At 33.2% G+C, this 23,829-nt stretch overlaps 4 protein-coding genes across 4 annotated transcripts; 2 read left to right on the top strand and 2 right to left on the bottom strand.

Annotated features, from left to right (window-relative positions):
* Nucleotides 1-2,604: 2,604 nt before the first annotated feature.
* On the bottom strand, nt 2,605-4,041 carry rngo (DNA damage inducible 1 homolog rngo). Its single transcript, XM_088191481.1, has one exon. The coding sequence runs from the start codon at nt 3,983-3,985 to the stop codon at nt 2,720-2,722; it is 1,266 nt and encodes a 421-aa protein (XP_088047607.1). The 5' UTR covers nt 3,986-4,041; the 3' UTR covers nt 2,605-2,719.
* Nucleotides 4,042-5,457: 1,416 nt separating this feature from the next.
* LTV1 (LTV1 ribosome biogenesis factor) lies at nt 5,458-7,914 on the top strand. Its single transcript, XM_088191480.1, has 9 exons — nt 5,458-5,535; nt 5,643-5,780; nt 5,844-5,966; nt 6,040-6,187; nt 6,262-6,375; nt 6,772-7,007; nt 7,069-7,226; nt 7,292-7,448; nt 7,510-7,914. Exons 1-9 carry the CDS (start codon nt 5,533-5,535, stop codon nt 7,879-7,881), a joined length of 1,449 nt encoding a protein of 482 aa, XP_088047606.1. The 5' UTR covers nt 5,458-5,532; the 3' UTR covers nt 7,882-7,914.
* A 323-nt stretch (nt 7,915-8,237) lies between these two features.
* On the bottom strand, nt 8,238-16,447 carry Vps35 (Vacuolar protein sorting 35). The gene is made up of 16 exons (XM_088191479.1): nt 16,290-16,447; nt 16,085-16,162; nt 15,900-16,020; nt 14,703-14,896; nt 14,514-14,642; nt 14,359-14,444; nt 14,091-14,283; nt 13,889-14,017; nt 10,753-11,009; nt 10,472-10,679; nt 10,289-10,398; nt 10,062-10,230; nt 9,724-10,000; nt 9,516-9,652; nt 9,241-9,408; nt 8,238-9,180 (listed from the first exon to the last, which is right to left on the bottom strand). The coding sequence occupies exons 2-16, from the start codon at nt 16,157-16,159 to the stop codon at nt 9,025-9,027; spliced, it is 2,409 nt and encodes an 802-aa protein (XP_088047605.1). The 5' UTR covers nt 16,160-16,162; nt 16,290-16,447; the 3' UTR covers nt 8,238-9,024.
* A 1,642-nt stretch (nt 16,448-18,089) lies between these two features.
* On the top strand, nt 18,090-23,270 carry IleRS-m (Isoleucyl-tRNA synthetase, mitochondrial). The gene is made up of 12 exons (XM_088193430.1): nt 18,090-18,208; nt 18,293-18,415; nt 18,474-18,841; nt 18,907-19,020; nt 19,089-19,288; nt 19,353-19,519; nt 19,589-19,822; nt 19,885-20,051; nt 20,667-20,805; nt 20,871-21,028; nt 21,095-21,238; nt 22,282-23,270. Exons 1-12 carry the CDS (start codon nt 18,116-18,118, stop codon nt 23,177-23,179), a joined length of 2,805 nt encoding a protein of 934 aa, XP_088049556.1. The 5' UTR covers nt 18,090-18,115; the 3' UTR covers nt 23,180-23,270.
* Nucleotides 23,271-23,829: the final 559 nt, after the last annotated feature.

Below are 23,829 nucleotides of genomic sequence, written 5' to 3'. Positions count from 1 at the left end.
CCGTGATTCTCAAAGTGGTCTATATCGACCCCTAGGGGTCGACGACGACCTGCAAGGGGTCCATGTCAGTGAAAAATAAAATTGGGGATCCATGAGATGTAAATGTTGGTGACTTTATTTTTGGCATTCAATGAATGGAATAATCCACATACACAGATAGTAGAAATCTTTCAAAGTGAGTAGCACGATACCAGCTGCAAAAACAGATTTGAAGTTGAATTTGCAAAAATCAATATCAAGCAAGCAGGGGGTCTACCCAATACCGAAAAACATGAAAAGTGGTCTACGAGACAAAAAAGCTTAGGGACCTCTGACCTAGACGATCGAAATCTAGATATACGACTGAACTTCAATTTTGGAACCTGGAATATGCAATATTACAACCAGGAAAAATGCAAGCAATAGCGGAAAAAATACTAAAGCTCAAGATATATCTAAAAGCCCTACAAGAAATTAGGCGGAAAGGCCAAAACCGATCACCGGTTGTAGCGCCGTGGAAGAAGAAGAAGAATATGTATATATTATAAATTATACATATAATTATATATAAAGAAATATGACAACCTTCAACAACAAACAATTGCAAGCACCATTGAGCAAAAACAAACGGTTTGGTTATTAGGGTTATTTTTGTGTACGATATATGTGATTTTGTATGCATCTAAGAAATGTTGTCGATTTGTAAATTTTTATAACAGGATGTAGGTCAGATGACGAAAAAATGCATTGCAGATTTATATATTAAAATTGTCTCAGTGTGAGCATGACCCTGTTTGTCGTTCGCTTGTATAGTGTGGCGCGCGTGCGTGTGTGTGTAAGTGTGAGCACGCGGGCCGGCCAATTGATTTAAATACATAATAAATCATATTACCATTAATACGACGAAAAATGTTTGTTTATTGATATAATTAGAATGTTTAAATCATGTTAATCATACATATATAATTTTAAAATATAAAAATTGAGTATTTTGGCTGTAATGATGTGTTAAACAGAGTAAGTAGCCAAAAAATTATATTGCTAAAAACGCATGGCGTACAGCGAGCAATTAAGAATTTACTGGTCGGCGGTCTAAGGGTTAATACGAATGGGCAGTATCAATACTATTATTACACTCAGCAAAATACAGAATTTTTAAATATCAATAAAACTAACACAATTACGAAAGAGAGAGAGAATAATTAATTATATATGTATATAGTAAATTGTAATTTACTATATACATATATAATACAATAGAAAGAAAGACTGTGGCTTTTATAAAAAATATTATTTGGCTCTCTTTATGCTAGATACATACAATGTATAATAGAATACAGCTAAACTTCGGTAATGGCGTTATTATATGTTTTATTAAGTATAATAGAGCCTCCCGAAACGTGTTAAGTAATATCTGTATTATCTTTATACGTGGCGGAGGTTATTGTCCGGGGGGGGGGGGGTATATGTCTAAGGGGTTAGTGTCCTATAACCACGCCCAATGCTGCTTATCTTCAGTCGTTCGCTACACTAACGAAACGCTAATGGGCAGTTTATGTATTTTAATGCACTTTAGTTTTATAAAACAAAGTATTAATTGCTAAATCTCTTAAAATAATGTAACCGGGTTTTGAAAACATTAAAGGAGAACACTAGAAATAAAAATGTCATATAGGAAATTTTTGTTTAAAAAGGAGAATTGGCTACTAGAGCTATAAAAAAAAGTTAATTCGGTAATTTGTGTTCTACAAGATTAAAAGACAATTTTTTTTGAGGATGTCTGGTCATTTTACTTAAAATAATCCCTTGTTAAATAGTACCCAAAAATATATACCGTAAATCTATTGTCGATAAAGAACATAATGGAAAAATCTAGACAATTGCTTATTAATTTTATTAAAATAAAAAAATCAAAAGATTACACATACGTAATGTATATAAATGATGCAATTTCACATAAGTTGTAATATTTATTATTGCTACATTAGCGCACGAGTGAGATTGTTAAACCAAAACCACAAACTGCTACCCTGCACCTTATTTTCACAACTTATCTTATAGAATACCGAATATAAGCTTAAATGCGACTCTAGGCGAGATTGATAAACAAACTGTGAAACAAGTATAAGCAAGCAGCGTTTTTTTTATTAAATTGCAAATAGCAAACGTGAAATTGTTTATAATAAACTTTTTTGTACATTTTTTTGTTTATATATAATTTGTGCTTGCATTCGAAGATGAGTTACATTAATGTAAAAAATACATTTTTAAAATAAACTTTTCTTTTTAACAACTTGAAAGATATGTACAATTTAAATAGTATATATAAATTTATACTATAAAAAGTGGCCAGACTAAGATTCGAGATTTCTCTCTATATATATACATACATATATACATATGTTTATTATTTTATTATCCAACAATAAAAAAAACAAGCGGGCCGCTATAAATTGAAGGACATAAAAGATAGTTTAGTTAATGAAAGGCTTTTCGTTTTAAATCTTTCAGTTTATATCGGGCCGCTCTATATTTGTAATATAATATCTATAAAATTACACTAATTTATATAAATTTAAACAAAGATGTAATCAATTTGATACATTAAAAATATTTTAAAAGTAATTTTTTTATAATTTTCATAGTGCCCTCTTTTAATTAATTAAAATATCAAACGTCCAGTCTATACGTTATCTTTAAAATATTATTTTTAATTTTAAATGGGTTCTTTTAGGTCTAGTCAAAAATGCAGCGATTTAGCTAAAAGTGCGGCCGTCGCTTTCTTTTTATCGCCGTCGCATCTTTGCAGCTCGGCCTCGACTTGCTCCCTCGTATATCCTAAAGCCATCAGTTCTTGGACGATCTGGTCCTTGTTATTATTTACGTTAGACGTAGACGGAGACGGAACAGACGAGCTCTCAGAGTTGAGTTTTGCCCGATTCATCAACAAATTTTCGGCAATTTCGTCTTCGATCGACGAGCTAATCTTGGGCAAGTCGCCTTCGGCTAAAAACGGAGTCTCGTTTCCCGTGGTCCCGATCATTAAGACATTTTTCTTCAAGTCTATAGTGCATTGATGCCGTTTTAACATATCTAAACCTAAGATCATATCCATCGGTTGATTCTCGAGGACTGAGAACGAAGTGGTGAGAAAATCTTGCTCGATCCTCATCTGAACCATATGAATACGGCCGATGATCGGCTGTACGCCTACTCCTTTGGCTATTCCGGACCAGCGGGTGTCTACTAATCTCATAATGTTGCATCTCTCGGCGCAGGCCGAGGACATTATCGTCGTCTGAGCTCCGGAGTCAATGAAAGCTTTGAGTGGAAATCCGTTGACGTGACAGTTGATGTAAAGCATGACTACCGTGCCGAAGGTTTCCGGATTGTATTCCATCGCCGCTTCCATGTTGGCTTCGATGTTCTTCTGCTTGATCTCTTCAGCTATGAGCCGCTGAGCTTCAGCGTCGAATGGATCCGAGTTCATCATTCTTATTCGTTGCTGCTGTCTTTCGGTCCTAGCCGCCACCTGCTCTTGCAGTACTTGAGAGAAAGTTTCGAGCGAGCCGGTGAGAAGAGCGTCCGCTAAACGAGGGTTGTTCTGCTTCAACAGAGCCAGTTGGTCAGCGTTCGCCATGAACATATCGCGGATGACGCGAGGGTCGTCTTCGGCTCCGAAGCTGGGGTTCTGAGGACTTGATACGGCGCCCGGCACTTTGATGGAGCTGAAGTCTAAACCGGCTAGAGACGGAAAATCAGGCGGGTCTCGCGTTCCAGACTGGACGATGTGCTGCAGTACGATAACGTCTCCGTCCTGGACGCCCAACTCTTTGAGGCTCTTCTTATCGTCATTGAGGAGTCTTCCGCTGAAGTTCAGAACTATCTCGTTGGCTGGCACTCCACTTTCCACTTCGCAAAAGGCCTTGAAGTTCTCCAACTCGAGGTCCTCGGCGACATCGAGGACGAAGATATCGTCGGCTAGGGTCGTGACGGTGATTTTCATCTTGGCGATGACTGCTGTCGCTGACACCGGTTTTTGGAAACAATTGTGTTGCCAGTGAGTCAATCGAACTTCGCACATATTTAATACGGGAAAATAATTTAATAAAGGGCACATTTTTAAAGATTTACTTGTACATATTGTTATATATTATATTCTTGCTTTATAAGATCAGTTTTGACCAGCATACTTATTTTTAGACTTTAGACAATTTTCAAAAGTACCAAAAATATTGATAGCGAAACTGTCAACTAGCTGAAAATCTTCTCGATACGAGTTTTAAGAAATGTGCCGTATAAATTGAATTAAAAAACATCAATCGAAAGTGATTCACAATTTAAATCAATATAAAATAAGTCTGTTATTACTTATATTTTTAAATCAGTTCAAACGCAAACCATTAATTATCCAACAATAATATAATATGGACTTGACCACTTTCAAAATCAACGGCTCAAATATCGATCTTCATCCAGTCGCAGCTATTACGTAGAAATAGCAATTATTTTGTGACGTATTCATCAATAAATCTGGAAGCTGGGAAAGTAAAACTTTTTTTAGTAGATCTTAAGCCCTCCTTGTAACCTTCTGCGATGGATACAAAAGAACATAGAATTGGTGGCTTCGTTGAGCATCATCGAGAGACACCCCACAATCTGTAACAATATGTTGTATGTATGTTAAATTTTTATATTTTTCTATTATAAAAGATAACGTAACTTACATCTAAATGAGCTTTTTATTAAACAAAATGATATTTATATTACATATAAAACCAGAAGCACATTAAAATGACATTAACAATGGTTTTGCAGTTGTTTCGACAATAGTATTTGAAAATTAGTAAAAAATATTTGCCAATGATTTTTAATATGTACTCTTTAAAGTAAAAAAAAATAAGTTTTGCGCCGAAATACTTTATATTATATCTAATATCTATAAAATAATAATTAAAATATACTTTTAAAATTCATTACAAAAATTAAATGTGATATCTTGATTAATTGTATAAAAATAGGGAAAATTTTTCTCGCATTGCCACCCTGAATGGTGCAATGCACAAACAAAAATAGAACAAATTCTACTGTCATCCACTAACTCAGCAATAACGACGTAAACATAGTTTCATAATAAACACGATGAATTTCATTTTTCTATTGTCTAATAGTTTTTACTGAATAAATGTCACTGGTTTGTAACCACTTTTATGTTTTTATTCGTATAATAGAAAAGAAAAAAAAAACTGTAAAACCATTAATAATTTGAATAAAATTACAAATTTAAAAAATCATCTAAAGCGATGTTCGGTATTACCCCAAATAAAGTATTATTTAAATAAAATATGTTATTAAAAAATAGATTGTTCATTGTTTTAATTTATATTTTTACATAAAATAAATTATTTTACTGGTGAAATTTTATGAACACACTTTCACTCGCACGCTCGAAAACTAGTGTTCGCGAACCCAAACGTTCCTTTTGCACATGGCTGCTGTCAGTCAACATTAAAATTATACGCCTAATAAAAACTAGGGGTTTAACTACTCAAAATGGTATGTTACTTTTATAATATCTTATACTATATGTATTTTACTTATTATTATATCGCTTTTATGACAAACTGCTTTTATTACATGATGACGTTTTGTTTTAATTTCAGGGTAAAACCAAGAAAAAGTTCATCGACAGGAAAAACGCCGTTACGTTCAATTTGGTACACAGATCGCAAAGAGATCCTCTGATCGCCGATGAGTCGGCGCCTCAGCACGTACTCGTAGAAGCCGGAGAGACACAAAAAGTATGGCCTCAATACATAAATGTATTCGTTGATACATTCATAACAATCATTGTTTATCTATAGACCGATTCCACAAAGCTAAAGGAGGAGGAAAGAAAATGGGGCGTGTTTTTCGACGACGAATACGATTACCTCCAACATTTGAGGGACGTCAAAGAGTTGTCCGTTATATGGGCACCCTCCGTTGTAAGGCATTGTGCCATTAAATGATTTGTTTCTAATAATATTATTATTTAAATATGATTTATTTTCTTAATAGGGTCCTCCGCAGAATATCAAAAGAAAAGATAAGCCAAAACAGGATTCCGAAGATAAAAGCAAACAAAAGTTTGTTTTGCCGAGTTCTGTTTTTGCCTCTGAAGTTGAAGAAGACGTGGGAATGCTTAACAAGGCTGCTCCTCAAACATGTAATATATTTAATATAAAAATAATTAATTTTAATACAATCAGTTTTATTAATTTTTATTGTGATTTATTATAGCGCTTCGATTGGATTTGGATCCTGATATTGTAGCCGCTATGGATGAAGACTTTAATTATGATGATCCTGAAAACGAACTGGAAGATAACTTTATGGAATTGGCTATGAAAGAAGGTTTTGTTAATGTATTATTTATTTTTAAATCACCGTTGCAGATTAAATATGATCTTTACGACTTAGATTATGTTCTGAAATAATCAGGAAAATATTTTTTTTAAATTAACACAATTTGCTGATGAATTTATGAGCTATATTTGTAAAAATATAACATTAAGAGCCACTGACTCACTTGTGCGTCATTTGTAATTCAAACAAAAGTTGATGTTTTGAAGTGAATTAAAATTGCCTATTTCATCGTAAGTACATGATGTGACACACCTTTTTACTTATACAGTTTATCAATTATCATGTGAATTATATTTAATATACAGCGACTTACATAGAATGATAATATAAAATGGCTATTACATACCAACGCTTTATATAAAAATCTCAAATGTGATTTTTTAGCACCTGAAGGAGATGAATCTGAAGAAGAAGAATACGACGACGATAAACAATCACAAGTAGGATATGCCTCAGATAACCAATGGAGCGATAGTGAAGATGATGAAATTGGTGAAATGGGTAAATCTAAACAGTACGACAATGAGGATGCTAAGTCACGCTTTTCACAATATTCAATGTCATCGAGTGTTATGAGACGTAATCAAGGACTCTCGCTGCTCGATGATAAATTCGAAAAAGTAATTTTGTTTATAACTAAAATAATCACGTACAGATAAACAGTAAATATATAAATTTTAGATGTTTGCCGAATACGACGATACTGAAATCGGAGCTCTCGAATGCGATGAAATCGAAGGTTATCTTCCGGCGACTCCTGACGTACTTTTGAAATGCGCCGAGCACTTTCACGATCAAAGGAAATTTCATAAATTGGATCATGATAAAGATGTTGCTAGGTTAATATTTGTTTAGTGATTTAAATAGACATATGTTAGCACATAAATAAATTTTGAAATTCCAGATTGACACAATTACGGGAAGTGTCGGACGAAGAAGACATTGCCGATGAAGATCTTTTCGGTAAAGAGGAAGAAGTCAAAGAAAAATGGGATTGTGAATCAATTCTGTCGACGTATTCAAATCTTTATAATCATCCCCGATTGATTGAAGAACCGAAGGTATGTTGTATAATTCTTTTTAAATCAAATTGACGTTATATTATTTTTAATTGATTTTTAGCGGATAAAGAAAATTCGCATCAATCAAAAAACGGGCATTCCAGTCGGCGTATTAAACTCAGATGCTCCTAAATTAACTGTTAAGTCTCTGGCTAAGTTTAATCTTCAACAAGCAGAAGCTGAAAAGTCGGATTCGAACGACGAAGAGTCTATGTGTGAATCAATCATGTCCACGTTGAGCGTCTTGTCGCTGAGACCTAAGAATGAAACTCCCGACGAGAAGAAGGAAAGGAAGCGTTTGTTAAAGAAATATAGAGAGGAGAGAAGAATTGAGAAGAAGGCAAACACGGTAGCGTTCAAGGAAGAAAAGAAGAAGCAGGAGAAGATCACTGTAAACAACCGTAACAATATCCAAGGCATTAAGATATTATAAATTAATTAAAATATATAAATAACATGTTATAAATACAAGTCATTATTTTGTCCTTAAATCTCACAACTGAGTCCTTAAAAATAACGATACTTATAAAGGCTAAAACATATCTTATTAATCACAGCATCTTATCAATTAAAAATAAATAAAAATGCAAACCTGTTTTAGTACAAATCTTCATAACAACGCCTATCAAATGTGGCGCTTATTGCGGGGGCCTGTTCGTACACACTGCTCTTCATTCGTCTGTAGCAACAGCAACTATATAAATAAAAAAATAAGATTCAGGGAAATGGACTACTAAGGGACAAGGCAAATAAGGTTGGGAATCATTGGCTGAAATGAATCAAGAAATGGATGATTCCCATACTATATTTCAATAATAAACAATCTTTGAGTTTACATTCCATTCATAACATAAACTATAATACATTTTATATACAATATTTTGATATACATATTATTTAAATTAGTTTTAAGAATGCATTAACCGAATTCTGAGATATTCCCACAAAAAATTCATACATTTGATAATAATGATGCATATAGTAATAGTTTATAGTAGCGGAAAACAATCCATGTAAACAAAGAAGGCGTTCAACGCGAGGTAAACTGAAGCACCAACAAGAATAAAGCTCAACAATGATATTAATGTTTTTTTCTTATGATGTACTGCCTTTTAATCTTCAATATACTGAACAAGAACGCGTTTAATATGACGTTGATATAGTGATTTGTACATCAGTCTTGAAAACAGTGAAATAATGTATATATGATCAACCGCCACTATCTCACAAGTAACATAATATCTAAATAAAAAAATAAAGTTGATATGACATAATAATAATAATATTGAAACTGATTAATACTCCATTGTTGTATTATTTTTATATAACTGTAATTGACTATTAATATTCTCATTATAAAAATAAGAAATTAAAAAAAGTTGATTTGCTATATGTATATATAATGATTAATGATATAATATATACACACACACACACGTGAATATTTTTCTAAATAAAATTTGTAAAATTTAATATGGCCTGAAAAATATTAACATCTTTGAAATATCTCATGCTTATTTAAAAAAACGCTTATCTATCATATTATATATATTATTATTTATTTATATTGCGAAATTCAAAGTTCCAGGCCTTGATAATTCACCGTGTCGTTATCCGTACATTCCATTCGACTCCTGAGGTGTTCTGTGGTGTTGTTGAAGTGTTTACGGATCTGTTCCGTTTCGGCCGATTGCTCTAACTTAGGTAGCTCATCTTTGATTTTATTGATAACCTAAATCACATAGAACGTTAATAATGTTATAACAAATCATAAATTATTCTTCTAACTAACCACATTTAATACGGAAACTGTGACTTGAGCATTTCCCCGTTCGTGGAAATAAATATAATGATTTAATAATTCGACTAAGAGTTGAGCCTGCACCGCCTGATCCATACAATGTGAAGCTATCCTGGCGCCTTTGTTCAAGCACTCCAAGACTCGTTTACTGTCACGCATCTAAAAACCATTAATTAATACATAAATACATTGTTCATTTATTAATTTCGTTTTTCAACACGATTGCTCTATTTTTTTTTAATATTAATATTAACGTATACTCTTACTTCTTCTTTATTAGGTCCTTTTCCGCTCCAAAATAGATGTGAACATGACACCACTCCTCGGCACTGATCCGGTTTCTTCAGCAATTTACTAGCTGCCAAAGCGCATTGCGTTCTTATGGGTTCTGCATTTTCTTCGCCTATTTATATAAATACGACTCTTCAGTACCTCGCTTTACATCATCGCTATATTAATTTTAGATAAACTTACCGAAGCAAAACATCTGTTCAAAAGTAGCGACGATCAATGTGATGGCAGCCAGTTGGGCTTTAGAATCAGATATTTCGTCTTCGTATAGAGAGAAAGCTTGCGATAGGAACTCATACGCGATGGCTTCGTGGTTTTCGAACTGGATGCGGTCTATGGCGAGAGCGCCCTGCAAGAACAGTCTCAATGGCAACTCGGCCAACTCTGACTTGATCAACTGAGTTATAGTGGAATGGCAAAATTGGAATATCTTCAAGCACTTCTTCTTCCACATATCGTCCTGTAATATAAGCATAATCAATAACAAGATCTTTGTTTATATATTATCAAGCGATGAATACCTGATCGCTAAGCTCTTTGTATTTGAACGCGAGCCTATACGCTTGAAAGATAATCGGCGGAAGAGTGAACGGCAATCGGCGAGGACCGCCGGCGCCGAGTTCTTTTCTGGCAAACGAGAGTATTTGGAACTGTTGATCGGGTGAATCCGATTTGAAGTGATGTATTAATCTGTAAAGCATACAATTAATTTAATCCTAGTATAGCGAATCGTCAATTCGAAACATACCGTGCGAGCAACGCTTGTTCTTCGGGGAAGTCCTCGGAATCTAACACATCGGCGGGCTCATCGGGTTGCTCCGTGACCAAACAAACCAACATGTTCAAAACAGACTCCACCTGAAAGTAAACAGATATAATCTATCTATCTATCCTAAAAATAGCAACTTTAAAATATTATCATTATCCATACTTGCTCTTGTGTCGTGATCCACGTACTGTTGTCCAAAACGCTGTTTATCAAGTAAACAGCTACGGCCTTGCGGCCGGCGTAATCGAAATAGTTCAAGAGCGGAGCGTAATTGGGCAGCTTGATGACCGTCAATATGTCTTTGTAGTGATCGACTGGCATTTTCAACAACCTCATCAGCTCTCGCCAAACATTTGTGCTGTATTCTATTCTGTTTTTATATTTAAAGAAGTCAAATCAATACCATTATATAAACTTAAAATAAAATCAAAAGATTATATTACTTTGATATTTGCAACTTTTCGAATATCATCGCAGTGTTTTGCAAAACTTTATCTATGTAGTCAATTTGAGAGGGATAGCATCTGTGTGCGAGGCCAATTAGAGACAGTTGTAATGACACTGTGTCTTCTAATGGCATGTCTTGTCGGTTCTGAGTGATGGATGCGACTTGATCAGAGAATACGTCAAACAATTGCACTTCAGTCTCGCCGGAGCCCTCTTCTTCGACGACGGTTAAACTAATGTTTCCATCGTTACGCTGAAAAATGAATTATATTGCATAGAATTACATATATGTGTATATTTTATTGTCGTAAAAATCTAGTTGTATGTGAAGTAATAATATCAAAGATCAAATGACTCAATTCATTACACAAGAAAATAGCGGTAAACACCTCAATGTGCACAAAAAACACAATTGGGAGTAGTGGCTAATCGGGTGAGGATGTAAACAATTTCAACATAGAAATAATCCAAAAATGCAAGACAAAAACATTGACATGCAACCACAGGTGCCCTGTGGTCTAAAAAAAACTAGCCACACCACTAAATTAATATTTATATTGATTGATTAATTTTTAACTATAGTAAAAAATTCGTACTATAAAATCCATTATGCTATAACTTTGTAATGATTATTATTATAAATTTAATTTTGTCTCTGTTTTATTAAAAAGAAAAAAATGTTTTATTAAAGCTACTTATGAAAATATAATTTATCTGGCAGGTGCTATTAAAATTATATGCTTTCAACTTTTTCATGCGTCATAATATATAGATTTACATACTTATGTATAAATGATGTATTTTTCGGTATTTATTTATTTTTTTACTAGTGAAGTCCAAATACATTTTCACCAGTAGATATATATTTCTACTAGTGAAAATATAATTTAACTGATAAACGCTAGTGAAATTATATGCTGCTCTAAAATATCTATGAAACTCAATTTGACATTTGCTTGCAAATTTACTGTTCAAACCCAATCCTAACCTACACGAATTAACCAAACCCAAATTGATTTAATGAAAATTCTAAATTATAGACGTGATGAAAATTCTAGTAAATATGTATTTCTACTAGCGAAAATAAAATTTCACCGATAGGGGCTAATGAAATTATATGCTGCTCTTAAATGTCTATGAAACTCAATACGAAAATTGCGAGAAGTCCATTTGCTGATCAAACCAAAGCCTAGCTCAATGGAAATTCTAAAACTATTTATAGTTTTAAAGCTTTCATTAGGTCCACAATACTAACTAAGCCAACTCAACTCTCAGGGGAAATAAACGAAAGAAGAAGTACAGAAAAACTTCGCATCTCGCATATTGTTCCATAGTTTGACTGCACTTTGATATTACACTATGTTTTAAATGTGATAACTATTCTTATCGATATTACTACGGACTTCTGATATAAGAGTATTGGTTAAAGTATTTTCAAACTGAATTTTGGTCAATAGGAGGGCGCTAAAACAATTATCACTTCTCAGAAGTCTAAAATTCACATCAAAAGAAATAAAATTGTGTCACAGTGGGAACGCTCGTTACCGAGCGTTCCCACTGCGACGGCGCCGACACGATTTTATTGCTTTTGACATGGATTTTAGGTAGGGGAATTTACCTTCCCTTAAATTTAACAAGAAAAATGCATGTCATGAATCTTAATGAAATCGAAATATTAAAAAAAAATAACCACTGACTGACCAACTTTTGCCCTCGCCCCTGGAAAAAGCTGAAATGATGTCCCTGCTTGCAAACAAATTTAGATTGATACCAACAGTCTAAGATACGTTAATTAAAAATAGCCGAAAATTCTATAAACCAAGTGAAATGTTTCAGTTGTTGAACAACTGCTACTAAAGCTAGATGTAGATTCACACAATATATGCCGAATAAGCCTGATAAATTTGGTATCAAATTTTGGCAAATATATTATAAATGGATTTCCATATTTGGGAAAAGATAAAACACAACATTATCAACACGTGTTAGTGAATTTGTTGAACTAAAACTTATGAAGCCATTTACTATGAAAAGAAGAATTTTAGATATCGACAATTTTTTCACATGCTATATTACTAGGAAAAAATACTATCTTAGTTAGAACTATACGCGAGAGGTTTGCCAAAGTTTTTGAAGCAAAAAAGATAGTATGGCTCGTTTTTCAATATTACTTCATAAAAAAATATTGTGTTTTTACAATTTAAAGTAAACCGGACAAAAAAATTGTGTTTAGGTCAAAACACAAATTTGTAAAAAATATATAAACACAAAAAACGTTACCTGAAACCATTTTACTTTATAATAATATTAAATTTGAAGTATATACCTATTTATATATGACCTAATGGCAAGGAAATATAGCGTCAAATCGAGGTTTAGAAAATGACCACTGAAGTATTTTTTAATATTTTAGACTTAGCTGCAATAAATGCTTGGATAGTATACAAGGAAATAACAGGAAAAACCTTATCAAAAAAGGATTTTTTATTTCAACTAGCAGAGAAACTTGCTTCGGAATATAAAAAGTGTATCACTAGAAGTAAATATGCCAACAATTTCAAAAAGCCCACCTTATACACTTAAATGTTGTATGGTACGATATTGTAATAATAATAAGACCACAAAAAATTGTATTAATTGCAAAAAATCTTTGTGGAAAGTGTAGGCAGAAAAAAATTATAAGTGAAAATTGTAGCAAGTAATTATCTTTGTAGTTTTTTAAAATTTACATTTTTATATATAATAAAAATATATTTTTTATCATTTAACCACTTCCCGGTCATAATACTTTTTTAAAAATGAGTCAAAAACGTCTGGCATGGACCCACCCTTTCTTATGCAGCGATATAAAAAAAATGCAGCTGCTGTATTTGAAGACTAGTCATTATAACTGGTGTTGGTAGAAATAGTTATGTAAATTTTTGGTAGTTCAAGCGTAACACCCAAAACCAGCTTTTTCTACTTCAAAACCTCATAATTAAAATGCTGAACCCAAAATTGATTTTAAACGAATTGAATCAAATTCTATTTTAATTAAATATAAAATACTTTAGTAATCCACCTTATCTTTAAAGTAGAAATATTGTAGTGTAAACAGCATTTACTACAGGTATATCTATAAAATGTTCATACTTGACTGTAACATGCGAGTCTGTCGATTAGAGAGATTATGATATTTTTCACGTTCACACCAGGTTGAAGTTCTGCACACGATTTCAAAAATGGCTGTAGAGTAGCTAAGTGGAATTCGTCTGGAAATACCTAAACATAATGTAAAAAAATAATAATAAAACCTAGTCAAATATTTACTTGGCAAAAACTTTGATCAACATACTTGAATGATGCACTCCATAAGATATTCTTGGGCGATGGCATCTCTACACGACACGGCCTGTTCCAAAATTCCAGGCAATATAAAACGTTTATATTGAGGCAGTCCAGCGCTCTCGAGTTGAGACAGTCTCACCAAATTAGTTCCCACTAATATTCTTAATTCTTCTCTGTCACGCTCACGCCTTTCTTTATCCCTTTATAAGAAACGTTAATTATATTAAAATATTTCGAAACCATGCATATGCAGTGAAATAAAACAATAAATTTACCTGGAATGTCCCTGATGCTGCATCCTCACCCAAAGTTTGTTCATTTCGGCGAAGTTCATCAAAACAAAATCAATGGCATCTTTTATCTAAAATGATAAACAGCGATAATTACAAATTAAGTTTATCAAAAACAGATAAGGCGAGCAAACTCTCACATTTCCTTCGCATTCATTTTCAGCAACCGGCACATCTGGCAGGACGTTTCTTGTACATTGCAATAAATAACTGCGCAAAAACAAGCCTCGTAACGGATTCTGTACACCTCGGCACATTTCAACGAGGTCCTAAAAAATAGATGTTTGATTAAACGAATCTATTTGATGGATATCAAAAATAAAATTTACCTTCAATAAATCCCGTTTCAGACTTGCGTTGGTTTTGATATAAACGATTCCGACAGTGATCAGTAAATATAATCTAGGAACAATGTTGCCGGCGTGCTGGACAAGCTCGTACAGATCTGCGACTTTCCTGCCTTTCTGAAACTCTTCCAAGAGATACAGTTCCAGGTGTCTCAACTCATCCGTTATGGCCATGTCTGTGTTAAAAATATAAAATTATAATTATAATTCAAAATTCGTAAATCATAAATTGAAAACAATGAAACATTTGCAGCCGTTGAACAGATATTTCCTTGTCTTTTAATGTTTAATATTTGACAATGGCATTTACCAATCCAAATTTACAAAAACTAGTAAATATGTATTTATTTTACATTGCATCCATCCAAAAATATAAGATAGAAGCTTCTATGAGTTCTAATCTTCTGATATCCGAATTTTGGTCAATAGGAGCGCAAAAAACAATTATTACATCTCAGAAGTGAAAAATCCAACAATCCATAAAATCGTGTCGGGGCCGTCACAGTGGACAGCGACGACACGATTTTATTGCTTTTGATGTGGATTTTTGACGTCTGAGAAGGAATAATTGTTTTTTGCGCTATCCTACTGACCACTTTTATATAATATAAATTTATTTGTTATATGTAATTGTTTACTGAATTTTAAAAATAAATACATATTTGAGGTGTCTTGATAATTTTTTTGGATACTACGTAAGCTATTGATATGCAAAATAGTTTTTATCGTCGTTACAAAAAAAATAAATAGGAAAGCCATGCTCTTGTATTTTTTGCAAATACTCATTAAAGCACCATAACCAAACATCTTGGGAAAAAATATGATTCTATATCATTTAAGAAATAAAAAATTATAGGTGTAATTTTTATAGCAAAATATTATTCCTGAAAATATCATTACTTTTTAAGGAGATAAAAATCTGTATTAGATTTATTTAAAATTTAAATATTAAAAGTGGCAACCCTATTTAACTTAATTTTATATTATATTATATTATATTATTATAATATTTTGGCCATACAACAAAAAAACGTAGCATGTATTTTTTTCATTTTAAACGAAGGAAGCGATGAATATCCACACTATTTTGAAATTTAGAAATAATATCCAACATTCATTTGATTTGTTGTAATAGATTGAACAATAAGTATTATAATAAGGGAGAAATTATTAACTTACAAAGTTCGTAATAGCTCTTGGGCGACAGCATGGACGTCCTCAGCTCGCCCAGCATCGTCGACGCGTTCTTGAGAGCATCCGTTAGCTTCGACTTGTCCAAGCATCTCTTCATATGCAAAGCCTGAAACGTCAATGATAAAAATGAACATTATAAGAATCTTACTGGTGGTCATACAGTAACTTGCCTGAACTTTGACGACGCTCAGCGATTCGTCCAGGAGCTTCTCTTGCTCTTCGGCTGGCGAAGACGAGCCGGCCATGTTCTGGGATTAATTACATAAGTCATTATCGAATTAATCGGGGGGCGGAATCCGATAGGAAGTGCGGAAATGCGACAGAATGAAGGACAAGAGGGGCGCAGGTGAATTTTATTAACGAATCTGCATTTACCGCGCGCGGAGCTGAGTGAAGGTGTCTGAGAGTCGAACGGCGAACGATCACCGGTCAACGGCGAGCAGACATGACGGATGCGCAGACCGGGCGAGGGTTGGAGGTGCGCGGGTTGCGGAACAGCGGAGTCGCCGACAATCAGGGTTGACACACTAAAATAACTTAAACATTACTTGTCTGATAACAGACTCCCGATTTATTGTTTTTAGGTATATAAATATTATTTTAATAATATTGAACATAAAAACTCAAAAGCATTCGAATATACCGATGACATGAAAGTTTTCATTGTGAATACAGCTGTTGACAATATACCTTTTAGCATTATAAAATTCCATGTTGTATCATTTTTATTTTATTATTTAGGTGAAAATTAACTAGATAGTGAAATTTCCACTATAGAATTTTATTGATATGCTAGTAATCTAGGATTTTCGGCTTTGTTATAAAGAACGCCTTTCATTTTGATATTATTACAGCGATTGGCGAATATTATAACTTATCTTTAATTTGAAACCCATACGAGGCCAAATATCCTCTCATTTTTGAGAAAATTCAGAAAAGATGTTTTAAATACGGTGTACAAAAGCCCATTTTTGTTAGCAGCTTTGGGTTATGTTTCACTGTGTTCCTAAACAAAATTATATACTGCTAATTATATAATTAATAATATATTTTTTTTATGTTCGTGAAAAGTATTTTGAAATTATTTTTTATTTAATACTATATGTTTTATGATTTATATTACTTTTGTTTTAGATCATTATGATTCTTCAAAAGAAACCTGCTAGGTCTTGATGGTCGAGTTTTAGTGATTAAATAATTGTTTGATCTTTAATAGGCTTTTTACGTATATCACGCTACGCTGTAATAACAAAAATAGCAAACAATATTTTTTATAAAAACCAATAAAGTATCAGTTACAAATGGCTATAAAAATTGTTTTACAATATAATTACAACGACCTACATTTATATCCTATGTATTTACCTTTGATATCCCATATATTTATTTATTTTCCCCTTTTTTATCTTGCTCGAAAACTCTTCATCTATTGTATCAAACGTTATTAGTCAACAAATTTTAAATTAGTACAATCCTTCTCTTTATGCAATTCATTTATTTTAAAAACAAAACATTTTGTATTTTAATAAGGGGACCAAATTTTGAAAATATCATAGAAGGGCATTAAAAAAGGTAATCTTGGAAATTTTTGCTCATTTAGGGATGCTGCGGGAGCTAAAAAAAGGTTATCTTCTTCGAAGAAGATAGAAAGCAACAAAAAAGAAGAAAGGGAGACAAGATTTTTGAGGAGGGCAGTCTTTCTCAAAAGAGAACGTCTTCTTATTCTTCTTTCATTGCGCTACAACCGATAGATAGTTTTGGCCATGTCCGTTAAAATTCTCCACCCTTTTCGACCCGTTGCCTCTATCTTCCAACTTATTATGAACAGGGTCTTGCAGACTTCATCCACATACTCCATCCATCGCATTCTTAGTCTGCCTATTGGACACTTCCTCTAAGGTTTCCACAGGGCTATTATCATTTGCGCTCTGCTGATTGGAATTCTCATCAGATGTCCAGCCCATCGCAGTCTTTGAAATTTGCAGAAGTGTACGATGATTTCTTTCTATGCAATGGCTTCTAACTCATGATTCATTTTTGTTTTGTTAGTTCCATATGCTTCCAGGACCGGCCCGAGAATGTTCAGCTTCCCAGAAAGATAATTAATATTAAAAAACATCACATGACATAATGCAATATTTTTTTTATGGCAATAATGTTTTGACAGGTATATTTGACAGTTAGGATTTAAGGTTAAGGCGATGTCGAAAGCCGGAGTTCTTCTGCCAGTGACTCGTTTTCCAGCTCGCATAACAGCGGCTTTAAGATCGCAACATGATCTTAATATCCAAAAGGTTTCAAATTGTTCATAAACTTATTATATTTAATTTTTAAAATTGCACAAATAGTTAATAATATAATAATATCAACATTTATAGAAATGCAAGTTTGACGATTTGTACCAATGGCAAAGAGATACGCTGAAAGGACCAGAGTTTATATTGCACGATGGTCCTCCTTATGCGAACGGAGATTTACACATGGGCCACGCACTTAATAAGGCACTTATAATTATAATACTGTAACTTTATGAATAAAATATTTGAAAATTGTTTACAGATCAGCAAAGATATAATAAACAGGCATCACGTTTTAAGCGGTCGCAAAGTGCATTACGTGCCCGGTTGGGATTGTCATGGTCTACCCATAGAATTGAAAGCCATTAATTATGAAAAGAAAAAAGAAGCGCCGAAAACTCTGCTTCCGAAACAAATTAGAGATATTGCTAGGAAGTATGCGCTGTTAACTGTCGATGAGCAGATGTCTGACTTTAAATCTTGGGGCGTTATGGCACAATGGAATGATAATTGTTATCGCACTATCGATAAAGAATATGTTCAGAATCAACTGCGGCAATTTTATAAGTTGTACACGAAAGGAATTGTCTATAGGGACGTTAAGCCTGTTTATTGGTCGCCATCTTCAGGGTAATAAACCTTAATATTGAAACAACCCAATGAAATTAATTATGTTAATAAAATTTGTTTTTTAGAACTGCATTAGCTGAAGCTGAATTAGAGTATGATCAATCGCATAAGAGCACCGAGGTTTATTTAAAACTTGCATTGGCGTCTGTACCTGATGTTATCAAAGATATAGTTCAGAAGTTAGTGTTTGATTAAATCAAAAACTATATAGTATTTGTAAAATGTTATAAAAATGTTGATCTTGCAGTGAGAAAGCATCAGCCGTTATTTGGACTACTACACCGTGGTCTTTAGTAGGCAATCAAGCTATTTGTTATTCGCCTAATTTACAATATAGCATTGTTCGTGATTCTTTGAATCAATCCTTATTAATTGTCGCATCTTCTCTTGTGCAACAATTAGGGAGCATATTAGAGAGACCATTAAATGAGATATGTACTATTACAGGTTTAAACATCATTATTAATTCAGTAATATTTAAAATTTATTTCCAACTAAATATATATTTTAGGAAGTCAACTCTCTAATGTGAAGTATCATCATCCTTTAACAGGTACAATTTTACCGTTTTTACCAGCTGATCACGTATCGTCAGAAAAAGGTACTGGTCTTGTTCACACTGCGCCGGCACACGGACCCGATGATTTTTTGGTTGCGTTGAAGAACAACATCAAAATTGTTAGTATTTAAATAATTTAAATCGGTATTTTAAAGTTTTATTTTATAATAAATGTTATATTACAATAGGAATGTTATGTAAACGAAGATGGTAAATTTGAAAATACTTTTGATTGGTTAAACGGTGCTTTTGCACTCGATGATGGGCAGAAAAAAGTCATCGGTCATCTGAATGAAGATATATTATATAAAGGAACATTTATACATTCTTATCCATTGGATTGGAGAACAAAGAAACCTGTTATAATCAGAGCTTCGAGTCAATGGTTCATAGACACTAATAGGATTCGCAATCAAGCTCTGGTATTATATAAATACAATTATTGTAATAATGCTGGGTTTTTCAAATTGATTATGTGTTTTAGGCGGCTTTAGAAAAGGTTAACATTTTGCCAGCGACGACTGGCGATCATCACCGAAAGAATTTTATAAATCAGCTGCAGAGTAGACCTTATTGGTGTATATCTAGACAAAGAGTTTGGGGCAATGCCATACCAGTCGTTTACCACGAAGGAAAACCTTTGATTAATGAGTGAGTTACTTAATTAAAAAAATATTTAAATTGTATCAGATGTGTTTTCAAGCACCCCCCTCCTTTTCGGGAGAGTGTATATAAGGATTTTACCTACAGCAACATGCTATCTGGAGTATCAAAGGACAGGGACGTCATTTGGGGAGGGCAGGTAGGGGTATTTGCCCCTTCTTGAATTTGGCCAGAAAAATGCGTCATTTAATGCAATAATATGAATCTTAATGAAATGGAAATATTAAAAAAAAAAACACTGACTGGCCAACTTTTGCCCCCCCCCCCCCCTCCTTTGAAAATCTGAAATGACGTCCCTGTCAAAGGTCCATGGAAATACAATCTCCTTCATAAAACAGACTTGTCTCATAGCCTTAAATTGTACCTGACTGCTAGGAGTACTAAAGATAGAGAGCCATTGATAATTTCGCCACGCCTAGTGGATTCTTGGTTAGTCATAGTGAGAGTACGGTGTTTCCTCTGTTTTATTTGATTCCACTAAAACATGCCGAATCTTAGTGTTATTGTGAGAGAATTCTTTCTATATTTTGTGAACTTATATCTATGACCTAGGTGCTTGATAAATCATTTTTATATGTGTCAAGTCATTGAATATTTTTTTAGAGACTTAGTGGAGAACGTTTGCCATTTATTTAATATATACGGTCCTGATTGTTGGTGGAATCTAACCTTGGAGGAGATCGTCCCTAAAAGTTTATTATCTGAAAATAATGTCGAAATACATCAGTTAGAAAAAGGAAAGGTAAAATGTGCATTTACATACGTTTTATTTAACTCTTTTTAATTTTTCATTATAATTCTTTGTAGGATATTATGGACATTTGGTTAGACAGCGGTCTATCTTGGTCGTACGTTTTAGATCATAAAAAAGCCGATGTTTATTTGGAAGGCTTGGATCAATTCACAGGCTGGTTCCAGTCGTCTTTGATGACGAGCGTAGCTTTGACTGGATCGGCTCCATATAAGTTAGAATTTAATATTAAAATATTCCAAAAATATTAAAAAGTTGTAATCATAAAAATGTTTCATAGGAATATCTTCGTTCATGGATTTACAGTAGACTCGAAGGGACGTAAAATGTCAAAGTCTCTAGGCAATGTAATAAATCCGAAAACTATAATTAAAGGTGGTAAGAATCAAGAGAAAGAACCACCGTTTGGTATTGACGCTTTGAGGTTAGATTTTGTAGAAGAAATGTTACAAAGGCAGCAATCTTAAATATTTTTAAAATGAGTTTATTTTTGCTTGTACATACAGGCTGTCCTTTTGACTTATTTATTGTCATGGCGAAGGTAAGGGTAACCTAGAATTAAAGCTACTCGAAGTGAAACGCATTTATTTCTATAAAAGTAATACGTTCAATGCCTTTACATTCAACTGCAATCCAGGGCCGGCCCGAGAGGCAGGCAGTACAGGCGGTCGCCTGGGGCGCTAGATCTTGTGGGGCGCCGTGATACCAATAAAAGGCGCAATATTCACTTAAAATTATCAAACAATATTGATAAAGAATATAATTTGATATTATTTTTTTTGTATACACTACTGCGTACTCTTTAGATTATTTAACGCGTAAAAAATCGCGACGAAAAATAAACTACAAATTCTTAAATACCCACAATCGCATGGTATTAAATATAATATTAAATTACTTTCCTTTGAAATATATTTTTGCGCTCATGTAATGAGTTATTGAAGTATTAATAGGGGAGGGGGGGGGGGAATGCGCAAATTTAGTTTTTGCCTGGGGCGCCAAATAACCTAGGGCCGGCCCTGCTGCATTCCGTTGCACATTTTTGATTGATCCAAAAACCTCAGCAGCATTATAGGTCTACCAATCTCAAAGAGTAGTTGAAGCAATCCAAAATAATTCAAACTGATTGTAAGTTTTAATTTGTCTATTATCTTTTCAATCGAGTTAAATGTACACGCTGCAACTGTCAAGTTATTGATTTCTACTACTGTTTCAAAAAAAATATTAAAGGAAAAATAATAAAAACGTGTGTGAAAAGTTGTCATATAATTTTTAGCATAACATTCCGTTAAAAAATTATATTGCACTTTAATAAGACGAACAAACTGAGAATTCTAGTATCTATAAAATATATTTATTTCAATGTTTTTTTTACACATTCATTACAACGAAAATAAAGAATGCTGTCTTTGTGCTTTCAGGTATTAATAAATTAAATCTTTTTCACTATAACGTAATGTATTTTAGATGGTGGGTTGCTAATCATGGTACACAATGCACTCAAGTGGTCGTCAGCAATAATATCTTAAAAGAGAGCTTAGATGAAGTCTCTAAAATAAGACTTTTGCTAAAATATATATTAGGATGCATTAACGATTTAGAAGCCTCTCATTTGGAAGACTCTAAAGAATACGGTTATCTTGATTCTTATATGCTTCATCTCTTGTATCAATACAGTTCAGAACAAAAATCATTCTACAAACAAATGAAGTTCAACAAAGTGTGCACTTCGACATTATACTTCACATCGAATCACGTATCTAGTTTTTATTGTCACGCAATCAAAGACAGGCTATATTGCGATAACGCAAATTCTTCAATAAGACGTAACACTCAGACTGTATTGCATCACATCTTCGTCTATCTGCTGCAAAGCTTAGGTCCGATTGTGCCGCATTTAGCAGAAGAAGCTTGGAGTTATCATCCGTTAAATGTCCATCGTATCCCGTTCTATCAAACGCAAATTGAAAATCCAAAACCAATCTGGGAAAGAGTATACGTTGATCAATTGATGGATTCTGTGTTTGATGTTAAGAAAGAGTTGAATAAACAGTGTTCTGGATCCAACACCTTGGAGTTCGGAGCTAAAATCAAAGCCACTCCTGAATTGTTCGATAAGCTTATTGCGATGCAGAAGACTGAAGTTGCAAGTGGTGGAGATTTGTGCGACATATTGCAGGTGTCTGAAGTGAGATTGGTCGAAGCTAAACCTTATGAAGATGAATGGTCTTTGACGGTAGATCCAGTCTGTAAAAAATTGTGTTATAGATGTAGGAAGTTCACGGCTGATGAATCTGAAAAACCTTGTGAACGTTGCAGGGAAGTCTTGGAAGAAATTCAAGAAGAGAAAATTTGTTCTAGTTAAAATGTTCTCAAATTTATGAATATAGTGTTTTGTGCGTAGAAGAATGATTTGTTATTGTTGTGCAATTAATAAAGCTTTAATGAGTATGTAAGTATTTGTTTTTCTTTAAATTAAAATAGCTTTTGTAGTTGAGTGATTTCTCTGTATATTTTAATTATATCTCGACGTTTCACAGAAAGCTTACTTCAAGCTTAATTTGTTAAGGAAAACTGCAAAATGAATAGATACATGTTTTGTTTTATTTATATTAAAATAAGAAATGGATAAAAAAATTAAATTTGAAGTAAAATATCTGCAATGTCTAATGAAAGTTTTAAAAATCATTCAACTATTATCAAGATTAACCATCATTTTGGATCATATTGCACACGAGGCCGTCAAAAAGTTGTTGCCTTTGCAAACGAGTATTTCAAGCTCTGATGAACATAAAAACAAAACAAAGAAATAGATCGGATCTCGAAGCCAGTATTCAAATTGGTTATTATATCAAAAATGAAACATCATTTCTCCAAAACCTGAAGTAAAAAAGTTTTCTCGAATTTCTGTTTCATAATGAAAATAGTAATTAATTTCATTGCATTTATTTTATATTTATAATCATATTCTCTGCATAAATGGATTTAATAATCCTTTCGAATTTTAAATAATAT

The sequence above is a fragment of the Plectrocnemia conspersa genome, unplaced genomic scaffold, assembly GCF_051122295.1.
Source record: "Plectrocnemia conspersa isolate PC_06_02 unplaced genomic scaffold, ASM5112229v1 ptg000009l, whole genome shotgun sequence".
NCBI classification, from domain to species: domain Eukaryota; kingdom Metazoa; phylum Arthropoda; class Insecta; order Trichoptera; family Polycentropodidae; genus Plectrocnemia; species Plectrocnemia conspersa.
Note: the sequence above shows the minus strand (reverse complement) of the source record. Positions and strands in the feature narration are given on the sequence as shown.